Below are 15001 nucleotides of genomic sequence, written 5' to 3' on the forward strand. Positions count from 1 at the left end.
AGAATCGAAGAAAAAAAAACATTAGGAAGGGCGAAGAGAACAGAATAGGATGAGATAGTGAAAAAAATTTCAAACTACTGATTGCACAGGGAAGGAGGTAAGTTAGAAAGCTAATAAAAGTTCATTGCAGGTGATGGATGTGAACTGAGTGAAATATTATGTCCGTTGCAGAACCATGCCAAGCTGTGAAAATTATAACTCGAGAGAACTAGCAATCAAGAAAGAGTATACACAGGAAGTAAAATACCAAAATGGGTTAGCAGTATACTTTAATGGTAGATCTCTGGGATGGATCAATTACCTCAAGGAAGGCAGAAACAGCTCCCAGTAAAATTGTATAACAAAAGCTCAATGGTTTAATTTTTGGTTATCTACATCCGATGTAGTGTAACGGCTAGCACGGTCCGCTTTCACCGGGCAGACCCGGGTTCGACTCCCGGCATCGGAGGTTCTTTTTATCTTATTGACATTTCATCTTTTATCCAATCACACTCTCCCCTTTATCCTTAGATTCAACAGGGTATTTCTAGTTCTAGCAAAACAAGCACAAGTTATTCAAACTACAAAAATGTTACGGTGTTCAGTACATTAGCTGAAATTATTGTGAAATGGGTAGGCCACATCATTCGGTGATTTTGGTCAATAGGCTAACACTTCAACCGAAAAAGCCCAGTCCAGACTTTGTTTCATCTCAAAAAGATGCTTCATGGTCAATGTTGTCTGCAATAAATGAGTTAACCTCGGATACGGGCCAAATGAGAGTTAGTTCAACATGCATGGAAAGATCCCTTGCCTCGAAACAATAAGATTAAATACCAGTCGCCAGCACGCACTCTTGGTACAGGTTCCGTTGGATTGGAGAGTAGTTTTACAATAGGCTACCGACTGGTCATGGCAGGCGTCTCTTAGCTGGCTTACGGACATAAACCTGATTCTAGATCCAGGTATATTTGAAATGCATTGAAAGCACGTGATGCATGCAAGGAAGTGTTTCATGCATAAGATTCATTTAAATTATTTCCTGAACCATGATTGCAAAAAGAAAATCCCACAACAATTGTGCCACAATAATGGTTTCATATTGCCATCAAGTCAGAAAGCCAGAAATGCCAACCATCCTGTAAAGATTCTTACGAACTGAAATTGCATGCATGGATCAGCAGTTGGTTTATGGATTGGCAGTGTGTAACCCTTCATCTTGCATTAACTTCATCAAGAATCAGGCCGCCAAGAAATTACTCCCAGCGCAAAGTCGTATCTATAGATTTCAACGATCTAATAGGGTGAAATATACGGAATTACGTACTGCAATGAAATGAGAAAACTATTTCCTTTTGCATTTGAAAGGATCTTCACCGATCAAGAACACTGAATCAAAACTGAATCATGGCGAGCTGAGTGCATTCCAAGATTTAACTTGGTGCGCTAAATTTGCTGCGTCGCCTTTGTCCCTCTAGACTGAGGGATCCACCATTGATCGACAAGGATCGCCCATTGAATGTGAATGCAATTATGGAACCAAAGTCCCGAAATTAAGTCGTGCGGAATAATGTCTTCCTCACATTCGGAGTAAGGGTAAAATTTGAGTACTAGCACCCCCTTCAAGAAGTTTTCGTAATAACTAATTAAAGCTATGCATTAGCTAGAATTTCACCAACTTCATGCCAAAATGGGATCGACAACGATGCGGTCTTTTTTTTTTCTTGCACCCAACCTCAAAAAGCAGTTCGAGATTTTCATTTTCATTCCACATAGATCAGAAACCTGAGACACGCGACTCGGAACTCATCTTCCATGCTGCTACGTTCGACACAAAAGACACTGGTCAGTTTCCTGACCAGTCACGATGCCGTAAATGACACGAAAGCAGGAATGCAACGTATGTAAATAATAAACGTGTTTTGCCAGATGTGAACAACTAGGTTGTCTCCGCAAGTTCAAGCCTAGGTCATTCGACGCCAAGCTCACCACTGGTGTTTGTCTTGCCCTGAAGCAAATTACCCAAAGTCGGAAAAAACGTCCAGCTTGCGGAATGCTTCGTTTACTCAGCGTCCACACTTCAGGTTTAGTCCTAGAAGGATACCCTAGAGTGGAATGCGCCCCGCCACAACTAGCGAAAAGGGCTGTGCGCCACACCAAAGAGGAAAACTCCGGCCAAGTCACATGTCTAAAAAAAGTTTGAAATGCTGAAGCGGAAAACGTAAGTCAGTTGCGCTTTCATGCACAGCAGTTCAACTGAACACTTGGTGTCTTGGGCAAAGCTATTTTGGTTGTTATTTAGCATGTGTTTGTCAATCGCTTGAGAAGAATGACTGAACGGATGTTACCGCATTTTATTTTTTCTCCTATCAAGGATGATTTCTTTTTTGTTTGCACAGATTTTTCTCGGAAATCGTTTCCGTCATACATAAGACATGTTACTTCTGTAGGCATAACTTGTGGTCATGAGTTGATTTATTAAAAAAGCGTGAGTAATTTCACAGAGATAAGTAAGACCACGTAGTGAAGAAGTATCTGGGCGCCAGTAATATGTATCATCTGATAGCAGTGGACATTGCATTAGTCGCCGTTGAAACGCGGCGAAGAGAATTGTATAGGGGTTGAAACTTTTTCTTGTTTATCTGGAGGCATCCACGGAGAATGCCGTTTTCAGAAAAAAGGCGCTTTGCATTCTGTCCCTGAAAGTCTTCTCGGAGCTGATATTGCACAATATTCAAAGTACTCTCACTCAATACCTGAGTTGATTATTTGAATGAGCCGATCGTGTAATAAAGCTACCCGTAAGGCTATCTATCCTGCTACGAGTTTGGTTAAGAAGTCAAAGTATACATTGCCTATCTCTGCATTATCCCAATAGCCAATAGTGCATTTAATTGCATTTTGGTCGCATGGAAGCAGACGCGACAGGAACATGAGGGAACGAAAAAAGAAACGTATTAGGGTGCGGTTTAGTCACTATTGTGATGAAGGCCCACGGTGATAAAAGCACCTTGACCTGTTGATTTTCAAATTTTAGCTCCCCACCTGTAGACACTTAAAACGGGTATGCTGTTATAGGCCAAGCATAACCTTAGAAACAAAAGCATATAGTCTCTAGCCTCAGAGACAACCTTTATTGGATTATTAATAAAAATAGAAACATTCACTTTCACCTCACAAATCATAATATGGCTCACGAAAAAGCTGGCAAAGAGGAAAAACACTCAAGTACACAAAAGAATACCGATCTGAACTTGTATGAGCAATCACAGCAGCCATCGCAGCCACAGCAACCATTCATTCGCCATCAATCCATCCCTAACTTTTCACAACTCCAGTATCCTCAGCAGTGGCAATATCAAACGTACCAACCGTCCCCAGCATTTAATCCGGGCCATGGCCAGCCAACTCATATGTATGAATCAAGCAGCAGCCATCAAAGTTCTCAGTTAGAGAATCTACCTGGCGGTGCAATCGGTGGCAGACCTCAGATTACTCCTCTGCCTCCTCATTCCCTACCTTTACAACAACAACACCCACAGCCAATTGTTCCAGGGCAAGCCTTTGGGGTCCCTATGTATCAGCAGTTTCCTCAGAATTATGTCACCCAGGACACTTTACAGCCGAAGTCATCTCTATCGCTGATGGTGAACCCTCCCGCAGCAACCAAGTCGAAACAAGATCCTAGGGCCAAAGTCGCCTGCATCAGATGTAAGAAAAGAAAAACAAAGTGTACAGGGGGAAATCCTTGCAAGTTGTGCTCTATTAGTAAAGTCAAATGTGTTTACCAAACTCCGGGTAAAAGGATTTCCATTCTTGAAAGTCATTTTAGAAGTTTGCAAGATCGCATCAAATTCTTGGAAAATGAACTCCACATTGCCAAGGATCAAAGATCAGATCCTTCCAGATTTAAAGCCATCGACCGTGCGCTTGATTCTTTTACCAACGAGAGACTTTATTCCATGATAGGCAGTCTACACTTCATGTTTAAAGAGTTTGTTCTGAGCACAGATATCAGTACTTTATTTGAGGCTGTCGACAACAATGTGAACGCGTTTCAACCAAATGAAGGTACCGAAGAAAAAAAAGATAATGAACTGTTTTTTAAATCCGTACTGTTGTGTATCGTGGCAATATCTCTGATTAGGGATGCAAAACTCTCACAGCACGTTTCAAATTCAACTATTATCAACCTCTCACATGAAGTAGTGTATGAAAACCCAGAGAAACTGCCCGGATTTGTCTACATTCGGGATGCACTCTCCATAGTTCCTCTTATGTGCATTTCTTCAGAGCAGTCTCAAGTGGTGGAGTTGCTGACTTTGATCTCCTATTACTTCTTATGCTCTGGTCACAATGAAATTGCCTACAAATACAGCGCATTAGGTGATAAAATCTGCACTGTTGCAAAATTGTACATCAATAAAGATGCCAATCAATATCGCCGTAAAGTGTTCTGGAATTGCTATTCTTTCACAAGATTGTTGACTATCACTCACTTGTATGAATTGAAACCAAATTTAACTCAAAGTTTTAGGTTCAGTGAGATTGATATCCCGCAACCGATGTTGAGCAATTCTAATTCTTTGGAAGTCAGCTCATCTACCATCAGCACCATGTTTCGACATCGAGCGGATTTGGCTAACATCAGTGAACAATTGATCAATCTTTTCAGTAGAAACCCTCCACAGCTTTCAACGTCCTCCAAAGAATGGATGTTGAATGGGTATGTGCGGGAGTTCATCTTCGAAGCCCTCCTGGAACAAGTTCCATTCTTACTGGACTGGACTCAGGACTTTCAAATCACGAGCTTCCCTGCATTTGCGACTACAGGGCAACACTATTGTGTTATGATACTAGTTCACTTCTTTGGGCCTCTGCTTATTTTTGGTGTTGGTTCACTCATCAAAAAAAGTGTGTGGCCCAACATCGAAAGCATACTAATATTGAGTCTCAGACTTTACCCCGTCTTGCAGGATGACTCCTCTTCCATGCTTAGATGTCATGATTTTTTCAAGTTTATGATTGTCATTATCGTGAGGACATTGCAACTGCATCAATATGGATACATAAATCTTCAGAAACAACTTCACCTAGAGAACTACTTGCTCATAAATCTCAATCAATTGAGGGAGTACGACGCAAGCAGTTTCGCCAAAACATTAGACCAACTGAACCTGTTCAGCAGCAGGCAAAAACTCTCCTTTGTAGATCGCTTGCCCAAGCCTAAGAACAAGAAGTATCCACTGAGAATGGATTATATGGACCCGAGCTCCATGGAGAATTCCATTGAAAGTCTTTTTGTCGGAGACAAAGATCAGTGTCTTTACAAGCTAAGGCAGAGCAAGCCAGAGTTCCTCTCCTGCTATACGAATGAATGGTTCGATACTGATAGAATTTGGGCCCACCTTGTCACAGAGGAACAACTAACACCCCACCAGAGCTAGCTTAAAGTGCGAAAAAAGTGGAGGACACCAAAATAGACAGAAGAAAAGGGGCAAGAACTACGAACTGCAAAAAAGTTGACGAGTAAGTGGAATCGTTGATCCACAATATTCAATTTGGCATTATGAATTTGCTAATATTAATTAATGTAACATGTAGTATCATGATATAGTTATGAAAAACAATCCTGTTCAGGCCTAGCCTTTCAAACTCCTGCAAACCTTCTCATCTTCGCGCGATCGGATGACAGATTACCACTGACATGCGGTTATTTCAAAGGAACTGGTTCTGATTGTAGTAGTCTGCTAAGTCACTCATACTGGGGGGTTGCGACTTCGGAGAGACGGCGACGAAATCTGCGTCATCCAAATACTCAGAGTCCCCTGGTGAATGATGGCAGCTGCTGGGGATGTCCAATGGGGTAGTGGTCCCTGATACCACATGAAATTGTTCAACATCTTCCATGATGTCGTCCTCCTCGTTCGGATCTTGTCCATCAAGGGACGAAACAACTGAATGCTGTCTTGAGATGGTGGTCATCTTGTGTAACCAAATAGAATCCAGTTTGTTGTTTGAAGCCGTAAACTGAAGAACACTCTCTGAGCGACCTTTGTTAAACGATGGTCGTTTAGATGAATTACTAGAGTTATCTGAGTTTAGCACCATGATACTCTGAGCAGATTTGGATTGTTTTAAAGGGATGTTCAACTTGAAGTCCCCAAACAATTCTCGTGACTGTTTTCGCCTAAAGTCTCTTATCGCAGGAGACTCAGTACCACTGCCACTACTCCCAGAACTCTGTGAACCCCAACTGGAACTTTTCTTTGCGACAATTGGTGAAGGAGACCAAGACATGACGGTTGCCTGCTTCTCCTTTTCCTCTCTTGCCTTTTCCTCTTGTTTCAGTTTGTTGGATTTTAGCTTTTCCCTGATGTCATTCAGAGCCTGTTCTCTCGTTTTCTCTACCTTCTCTACCTTCTCGATCTGGTCAAGGTTAGAGATAAAAATAGGTTTTATCACCGGCTTTTTAGTTAGAGCCATTTTGTCATTTGCCTTCTTTGTCAAAGAACTTGCTTAAACAAAAGAGGGATCCGTTGTGAGATATATATAGATATCTAGAGCCCCGAAGATGTACCTAAAAGGAAAAAAAAAAAGTTCACTTGCTTGTTTCTTTTAAAGTCTCCTCCCCACTTGAAGTTTCCGCGTTTGTCCGATCCTCCGATTCCTGTCACCTGCAAGCCGCGAAGCGGCGATGGGATGGAAAGAGGTTGTGCGAAGGCGGCCTACCAGATGGCAAATGGAGTGACAATCTGTATCGAGAAACGTTGTGCGACTGCGCGCCCGACAAAAATATGCCTTCTAACATCCAGACCTCCTTCCTTCCCTCTGGTCCCACTATCCGCCTCACTGACTTCTAAGATTCAAGGCTCTACTCATGAATATATCCCCTTAAAGGATCTTACACCTCATCCGAAACAGCAACCGTATATTATGAAGTTTAGTCATTCTCTTCAGTTTAATGCGGTACCAGAATGGTCCACTAAGTACATCTCGTACTCGACATTAAAAAAGCTTATCTACTCTTTGCAGCGAGATTATGTCAACAGTGGAGCACTTTCCAAGACTACTACGCCTTATGACAGTGAGCAGGAACCTTTGAGAAGCAGATTCAAAGACTCTGATCCTGTAGATGTCTTTTTCAAGGCACTGGACAAGGAGCTGCGTAAGATCGATACCTTCTACAAACAGAAGGAAAAGCACATTTATAAAGATTTTGATGAGATAATAAGAGAAATTGAAGAATTCGAATCTTCTTACAAAAACTCAACGATGCAGGACGAGCCAGTTCGTAAAAGACTAAGAGATTTGATTGGAACTATCAAATCAAACGACTTCGCAACCGATGAAACAGGTGCGGTATCATCTTCAAGATTTTCAATCAACTCAGCAAACGATAGTAACTGTCATAGCTACGATAATTTGAAATCCCTTGTTCAGAGAAGAACCTCCAGGCCAGAGCTTTTCGATGATGATGACTTTAACCTTGATTTTAGCACTCAAGTCACCATTACCACTAAGAAAAGCTTAACTGGTATTTATGTCGCACTTAGCGAATTGAAGTCTTTCATTGAGTTGAATCAGATAGGGTTTTCGAAAGCCTTGAAGAAGTTCGATAAATCGTTGGAAACAGAGGTTAAGGCAGAATATTTGGCAAAGCTGCCTGAAGTCTCTTATATTTTCAAACCATCAACTCTAGATACTTTGAACAAAAAAATTGCCTCCGTTATCTCTATCTACTCTCTTTTGGTTACGGACAGCGACTTCAATCTTGCCAAATCAGAATTAAGATCCCATTTAAGAGAACATATTGTTTGGGAGAGAAACACCGTCTGGAGAGATATGTTGGGGATGGAGAGAAAGACACAAGCTGCTAATCTTGAAGAGGTCAAAGGCACCCCTGATGGAATTCCTATTGCAAGCAGCATCAATGTTTCGCTGGGCGCTGGAAGGTATCTTAGAATTCCAATTATTTTGGTTTCTCAAACAGTACTTAAAGGCTCTGCAATTGCGTTCCTGTCAATCTTGCTTCTCTTCCTTTCTCCATTTGAAGATACTCAGCAAAAGAACTGTTTCGCAATACTGGTCTGCGCATCTTTACTTTGGGCAACAGAAACAATTCCACTATACATTACAGCCCTACTAATTCCCTTATCAATTGTAGTGTTAGGTGTGCTCAAAGATCCATATGATGACCATGTACTCACCGGAGAAGAAGCTTCAAAGTACATTTTTTCCCAAATGTGGTCGTCTGTTATAATGTTACTGCTAGGTGGTTTTACACTAGCAGCTGCATTATCCAAGTATCATGTTGACAAGTCCATCTCCACTTGGATCCTTTCAAAGGCAGGAAATTCTCCTCCGATAGTTCTTTTGACCATTATGGGCGTTTCTCTATTTGCATCGATGTGGGTTAGTAACGTGGCGGCGCCAGTTTTGATGTTATCCATCATTCAACCATTGTTGAGAACTCTTCCGACTGGTTCAGTGTTTGCAAAACAGTTGATTTTAGGTATTGCATTGGCATCGAACATTGGAGGCACTGCTTCCCCTATTGCATCCCCCCAGAATATCGTAGCTTTAGAAAGTATGGATCCTCAACCTTCCTGGGGAGAATGGTTCATTATCGCTCTTCCAGTGGCCGTTGTAGCATTGGTATTAGTGTGGATTTTATTATTGCTGACATTTCAAAACCAAAAGCATCTAAACTTGGTCTCCATCAAACCAATTGACGCTCCATTTTCCTTTGCGCAATGGTACATTGTATTTGTTACCATGATCACCATTATTCTCTGGTGTTTGCAATCCAAATTGAGTTATATCTTTGGAGAAATGGGAATTATTGCAATTATACCCATCATTGCCTTTTACTCCGCTGGTCTACTGGTCACTGAGGATATTAATAACTATCCCTGGAATATTGTCCTTCTAGCAATGGGTGGTATTGCCTTGGGTAAAGCTGTCTCATCTTCTGGGTTACTGGCTCATATTGCAAAAGCGATTCAAGCTCAAGTGATGGACTTGGATATTTTTTCCATTTCACTTGTTTTTGGTTTACTGGTCTTAGTGGTGGCCACATTTGTTTCTCACACTGTTGCAGCCTTGATCATTGTACCATTGGCAGCCGAAATCGGAAATGCTTTACCAGAGCCACATCCCAGGATTTTAATCATGATTACAGCATTGATGTGCTCAATGGCTATGGGTTTGCCAACTTCAGGGTTTCCCAACGTTGCTGCTGTGTGTCAACTGGATGAAATTGGAGTACCGTATTTGACTGTTGGAACATTTATCACGAGAGGTGTTCCAGCTTCTGTAATTTGCTATGGCATTGTGATTTTGATTGGCTTCTTCATCATGAAGATCATAAACTTCTAGACCCTCTTTTGTCGAATTCTTTTCATAGATGGATTTGGGCTCTTAAGTAGTAATAGACATCTTTGAGCATCGCGAACGTATTTCTGGCACATAACTTTATCTGGTATCGTATCTTGGAGATTATTCAGAAGGTGAGATGTCTGAGGGAACTGGTGGTGTTAGCATTAGAAGGCAGCATATTAACTGGTCAGATGATAGTGATGATGAGCAGAAAAAAGATACCAAACTCGAATCTGTAGATGACTTGGATGATGATGAAAAACAAAGAGATGAGTTTTCGAAAAGACTGAAAGATCAAGATAAAACTGCGAATAAAGCACCCAAACCACGAGCTGATGATACCACAGATATGAAAGAATTGAGAAGACTAGCGAGGGAGCAGTATCTAACTAAAAGAGAGAAGGACAAGTTCCTACTTTTGAAACGAGAGGTTAATGAACTAGAGGAAGATGTAGCCAAGTATGGATGGGAGAATTTGACAGAGAAGGAACGCTCTGAAATCAGTTTTAAGAAGGAAATTTTAGAGATCTTTGAGAAAAGATCTGAACTTTTGAAGGACGGAGAAAACTACCAATTGCCAGATGATTCCACAGCGGATAGAAAGAGAAAGGCTGATGTACTTTATTCAAAGGAAAAATATGAGGCTACAAAACAAACCAGAGATCAAGCTTGGGAAAGTCAACAGATTAGAATGGCTACTACTGGAAAAGAACTTAATTTGGAGGAATTTAGCCTGCCAGACAGTAAGAATTATGATTTTGTCTTTGATGAAAAGTTCCATGTCAATTTCACTGGAAACAGTGAAGAACCGGCTATTAAACAAGCGGAACAGATGGAGATTCAAGATCTTAAGAATCAAGAGATCCGAAATATCCAACAAACTAGAGAATCCCTTCCTGTTTGCAGGTATAGAGAACAACTTTTAGAGGCCATAAAGGACCACCAAGTACTCATAATTGTCGGTGAAACAGGATCAGGTAAAACTACTCAACTTCCCCAATTTCTTCATGAAGCTGGGTACACAAAAAATGGAAAAAAAGTAGGATGTACTCAGCCAAGAAGGGTAGCAGCCATGAGCGTTGCTTCTCGTGTATCCAAAGAAGTTGGCTGTCCTGTTGGAACTACTGTGGGTTACTCTATCAGATTTGACGACAGATCCACTGATCAGACAGTAATTAAGTATATGACTGATGGTATGTTGTTAAGAGAGTTTCTCAATGACCCTGAATTAAGTAGTTATTCAGCCATGATGATCGATGAGGCTCACGAGCGAACACTTCACACTGACATTCTTCTGGGATTAATGAAAGACATCTGTAAATATAGAAAGGATCTGAGATTATTGATCTCGTCAGCTACAATGAATGCGGAAAAGTTTAGCAAATTCTTCGACGATGCTCCAATTTTCAACGTCCCTGGAAGAAGATTTCCAGTTGATATTCATTACACCATTCAACCGGAGGCAAATTACTTACAAGCTGCGATAACTACAATATTTCAAATACATACGAACCAAAAAGAAACTCCTGGGGATATATTGGTATTTCTAACAGGCCAGGATGAAATTGAATACATGCAAGAAAACATAACCGACATATGTCGCAAACTGGGGTCCAAAATTCAAGAAATGATCATTTGCCCAATTTATGCCAATCTTCCCCCTGAAATGCAACAGAAAATATTTGAGAAGACTCCTCCCAATGCAAGGAAAGTCGTCTTAGCTACTAATATCGCAGAGACATCAATTACCATTGACGGCATCAAATATGTCATCGACCCAGGATTTGTTAAAGAGAATGTCTACAATCCTGCAACTGGTATGGAGAGTCTGGTGGTGACTCCATGCTCCCAAGCATCCGCTGATCAAAGGGCAGGTCGAGCAGGAAGAGTGGGCCCGGGTAAATGTTTCAGATTGTATACGAAGTGGTCCTACGACAACGAACTGCCTAAAAATCCTACTCCAGAGATTCTAAGGACGAACCTTACCAGTGTGGTTTTATTATTGCTGACTTTGGGGATCAACGATCTCTTGCATTTCGATTTCATGGATGCACCTTCTCCAGAGGCCTTGATGAAGTCTCTGGAGTTACTGTATTCTCTAGGAGGGCTAAACGAAAAAGGCCGGTTGACAAAAACAGGAAGGCAAATGGCCGAGTTTCCAACGGATCCTATGCTAGCAAGGACTCTACTTGCCAGTGATCAATACAATTGTGTTCAGGAAGTTTTGACTATAGTTTCCATGTTGGGAGAATCTAGTGCCTTATTCTTCAGACCAAAGAAAAACAAAGCTATGGCTGATAAGGCCAAGCAAGCATTCGTAGTCGAGAACGGAGGGGACCATATGGTATTGCTAACAATCTTCAATCAATGGGTGGACACAGGATATTCATATCAGTGGTGCAAGGATAACTTCCTGCAATTTAAATCGCTATCAAGGGCTAGAAACGTCCGAGATCAGTTAGAAAGAGTGTGCGACAGAGTTGAAATATTGAATCACAAAGAAAAATCCGAACACGGAATCTCAAACCCAGGACAGGATAGCAAAAACAGCAAACTACTGCCGATTCAACGAGCGTTCATCGCCGGTTTCTTCCCTAATACAGCTAAACTGTCTAAAAGTGGGACTTATAAGTCGTTAAAGGAAAACCAGTTAGTGTACATTCATCCTTCCTCGACATTATTTAAAGCTGTACCACCTCCAAGGTATGTTATCTATCATGAATTAGTCTTAACGAGCCAGCAGTTCATGAGAAACTGTATCCCCGTTGAAGAAAGACTTCTTACCCCATATTTGAATAGAATGTGAATTGAAGTCACGAGACTGCACCGCTCTCAATTAGGTAAGATTATTTTTTTGGACACCCCCGCGCGTTACTCCTATAGCCTTAAACTCGTTGATCAATCAGGGGAAAACCATCCAACTCATATACGGACGGAAGAAAGCATTTATTCAATTGACTAGCTCATGAAGGATGATTGCGATAAACTATCTTCCGAAATGGCGCATACTCGAGAAACTGAAGCTGAAAGAAATGAAAAAAGAAGAAAGGTAGACCGGCAATTTAACATCGGCACGGCCAACACGTACTTCAATGAAGTGGACGATTATATGATTTCGTCCTTCACGGAATCATCTGACAGAATCGTGTCACAACGAAATTCTATGCCCAGTTCGCCTCCAAGAATAGACGAACTGGATTCTCTTTCAAGTTCTTCTCCCATTGATGTTGTCGCTCCTGAGTCTCAACCTATTCCCATGCAACTCACGTTCTCTCAGTTGGCCCGAAAAAATCTCTCGTCAGAAGACACATTGGAATTGGATATCGATAACTATGGAAGAGTCTCGGGAGTCAGAAATTGTGAACTTTACTCAACTAGCCCCACTAAAGATCATGACATGGGTCATCGGGAATTTCTTTACAAAGACTCGGCAGAAGCCCAACGGGAAGCTGTTAAAGTACTCCGCATGGTTTTTGATGAGGATAATGAGAATAAAATTGACCTAGAAAGGTTTGGGCTTACTTCTATACCTGATGAGTTCGAAGATTTTAAGGATTCGATAATGGTGAATGACTCTGGCCATCTTTCGTCTCCTCAATTACATGTTTTCCTTGGCCATAATCACCTTAGTAGCCTGAGCCATAGTTTATTCCAAGTTCCTTTTATTGATGTTTTATCCTTAAGGTTTAATCATCTAACTAGAATACCAGGCAACATAAAGAAGCTGACTCAATTAAGGTACTTGGCACTGGGTAATAACAATATAGTCCACTTGCCGCATTCGATCTTGAAGCTGGATAAACTGCAAGTTTTTTCTCTACGTCCTAACCCTTTGAAAGAGCCTAGTGAAGGTGATATCGAACTGAATTTGAAACCTGGTCCGCGGTATGCTAGTCGAATCAGATGGTCCAACAAGCGAAAATCATCTAAAATTATGCCTAGGCTAAACAAAGCCTATAGTAGTTTTGGTGGTGACCTCTCATTACTCGAGAAGTCAACATCTTCTCCAAAGTCAGTCCTTGAACAAGAACGGGGCCCCTACCTGTCTCCAAATCGGACACCTAATCTACTTAACGAACAAACTACCATTTCGGAGGCTTTTGCTGATGAAAGGGATTTTGATTCACAAGAGCAAGAGCTAATTAAGAACTCTACATCATATGTCCCACGACTTACAGAACTAGCATTGAGATGTATATCAAACTATAGAATATCGATTTCCGAAGCTAAACAGTGGAAAAAAAGTACCAGCAAATACATATTAAAGATGGCCTCAAAGGCACTAATCCAAGGTACGAATGGCGAATCTTGTGGATCATGCGAGAATATTATTATAGAGCCTGTAGCTGCAGTTTATGAGTGGTGGGACATTGCCGATGCTAAGAATGTCCCAATCAGAAGACATTTTTGTTCTAAGATGTGTGCTATTAAATGGGAGTCAGCCATTCAAGAAATGACAGAAGGCACTCACAAGAAAGGGAGTTCTCAAATTAATTCGACATAATTAGAGGGGAAATTCCCAACTTTCCCGTTCAATTCTCCTTTCCACCATGAACCCTCTTGTTTGAGTACCTTAATATGATCACCCCTTTTGAACGATAGGTCTTGATCATTAATCTTTTCAAAATTATACCCTGCAACACATACTAAATCCTTATCTTCCTGTACGATTTTTAGACCTGAATAATTTGTAACAATAGTCGAAGCTGAAGGGATATTAGAGGCCACATTTCGTAGATTCTTCTCGTAGAAATGACATATTTTCAGGGAATCAACTTGAAGAGCGACTGGCGCATGTTTGGCCTTAAATACGGAAACTAATTCCATGTTTTTTGTTGTTGTACTATAATGACTTTGGTCCGCATCATGAAGGTTAATATCACGTTCTAAGGACTTGAGCTTGTTCTGTAGTTCATAAAATACTGTCAATGTGCCGAAATAGATCACTTGGAGAATGTTCTCAATTATACTCTTGGAAATCACCAAATAGACAGGAAGCTCTTGCTTAATCACTCTGTTTAGTTTGGTAAAGTTTCTTTCACATACTGTTAACTTCCTTTCTGTTGTGAAGATTTTCTGCTGCTCTTTGCAAGTCATTAAATTGCCTTTAGCTTTTAATCTTTCAAGACATAGCATTTCTTTATTTAGGTCCAAAAGTGCATATTCTCGTTGTCTAAGCAAGCTTGCTACTTCTTTATTATGAGATTCCAACTGTTTCAATCTGCTTCCAACTCTATCATTCAAGGAAGTCAAAACTTCTATGACAATTGGTTTGCAATCTTGGAATACCATATTGTACTGATTGATCTTGTTGAGAAATAAACTGTCAATTTCACTTCGAGTTTTCGATGTATCCGCAACTAGACTTTTAAGACTTTGACCAGTTTGTAACCCACATTCCACCATAAACTTAGCAGATTCCTCGTACCTCTTCAAAGAAACCTGAAGGTGCTTGCAGTTTGTGACTAAGTTTTTGAAGTTGGTTTGCAATCCGATTATTTCATCATCAATTAGAGATGGATTTGTACTGGCAAGATTGGTCCTCTGAAGAAAGATTTGAGGAGCTCTAATGACATTCTCCTTAACGTCATTCCAATCAACCTTCATCTTTTTGAAATTAAATACGTTGATATGATTCTGT

At 40.8% G+C, this 15001-nt stretch overlaps 7 protein-coding genes across 7 annotated transcripts; 5 read left to right on the plus strand and 2 right to left on the minus strand.

Annotated features, from left to right (window-relative positions):
- Positions 1-1794: 1794 nt before the first annotated feature.
- PAS_chr3_0492 (Hypothetical protein) lies at positions 1795-2182 on the plus strand (the record flags this gene model as incomplete). Its single annotated transcript, XM_002492674.1, has 2 exons — positions 1795-1879; positions 1923-2182. 2 exons carry the CDS (start codon positions 1795-1797, stop codon positions 2180-2182), a joined length of 345 nt encoding a protein of 114 aa, XP_002492719.1.
- A 985-nt stretch (positions 2183-3167) lies between these two features.
- On the plus strand, positions 3168-5426 carry PAS_chr3_0493 (Hypothetical protein; the record flags this gene model as incomplete). Its single annotated transcript, XM_002492675.1, has 1 exon — positions 3168-5426. One exon carries the CDS (start codon positions 3168-3170, stop codon positions 5424-5426), a length of 2259 nt encoding a protein of 752 aa, XP_002492720.1.
- A 271-nt stretch (positions 5427-5697) lies between these two features.
- Positions 5698-6465, minus strand: PAS_chr3_0494 (Hypothetical protein; the record flags this gene model as incomplete). Its single annotated transcript, XM_002492676.1, has 1 exon — positions 5698-6465. The coding sequence occupies one exon, from the start codon at positions 6463-6465 to the stop codon at positions 5698-5700; it is 768 nt and encodes a 255-aa protein (XP_002492721.1).
- Positions 6466-6915: 450 nt separating this feature from the next.
- Positions 6916-9360, plus strand: PAS_chr3_0495 (Low-affinity phosphate transporter of the vacuolar membrane; the record flags this gene model as incomplete). The annotated part of the gene is made up of 1 exon (XM_002492677.1): positions 6916-9360. One exon carries the CDS (start codon positions 6916-6918, stop codon positions 9358-9360), a length of 2445 nt encoding a protein of 814 aa, XP_002492722.1.
- Positions 9361-9496: 136 nt separating this feature from the next.
- Positions 9497-12166, plus strand: PAS_chr3_0496 (RNA-dependent ATPase in the DEAH-box family; the record flags this gene model as incomplete). Its single annotated transcript, XM_002492678.1, has 1 exon — positions 9497-12166. One exon carries the CDS (start codon positions 9497-9499, stop codon positions 12164-12166), a length of 2670 nt encoding a protein of 889 aa, XP_002492723.1.
- Positions 12167-12325: 159 nt separating this feature from the next.
- On the plus strand, positions 12326-13864 carry PAS_chr3_0497 (Hypothetical protein; the record flags this gene model as incomplete). Its single annotated transcript, XM_002492679.1, has 1 exon — positions 12326-13864. One exon carries the CDS (start codon positions 12326-12328, stop codon positions 13862-13864), a length of 1539 nt encoding a protein of 512 aa, XP_002492724.1.
- Positions 13846-14967, minus strand: PAS_chr3_0498 (Actin-associated protein; the record flags this gene model as incomplete). Its single annotated transcript, XM_002492680.1, has 1 exon — positions 13846-14967. The coding sequence occupies one exon, from the start codon at positions 14965-14967 to the stop codon at positions 13846-13848; it is 1122 nt and encodes a 373-aa protein (XP_002492725.1).
- Positions 14968-15001: the final 34 nt, after the last annotated feature.

Source organism: Komagataella phaffii, chromosome 3 (assembly GCF_000027005.1).
Source record: "Komagataella phaffii GS115 chromosome 3, complete sequence".
Classification (NCBI taxonomy): domain Eukaryota; kingdom Fungi; phylum Ascomycota; class Pichiomycetes; order Pichiales; family Pichiaceae; genus Komagataella; species Komagataella phaffii.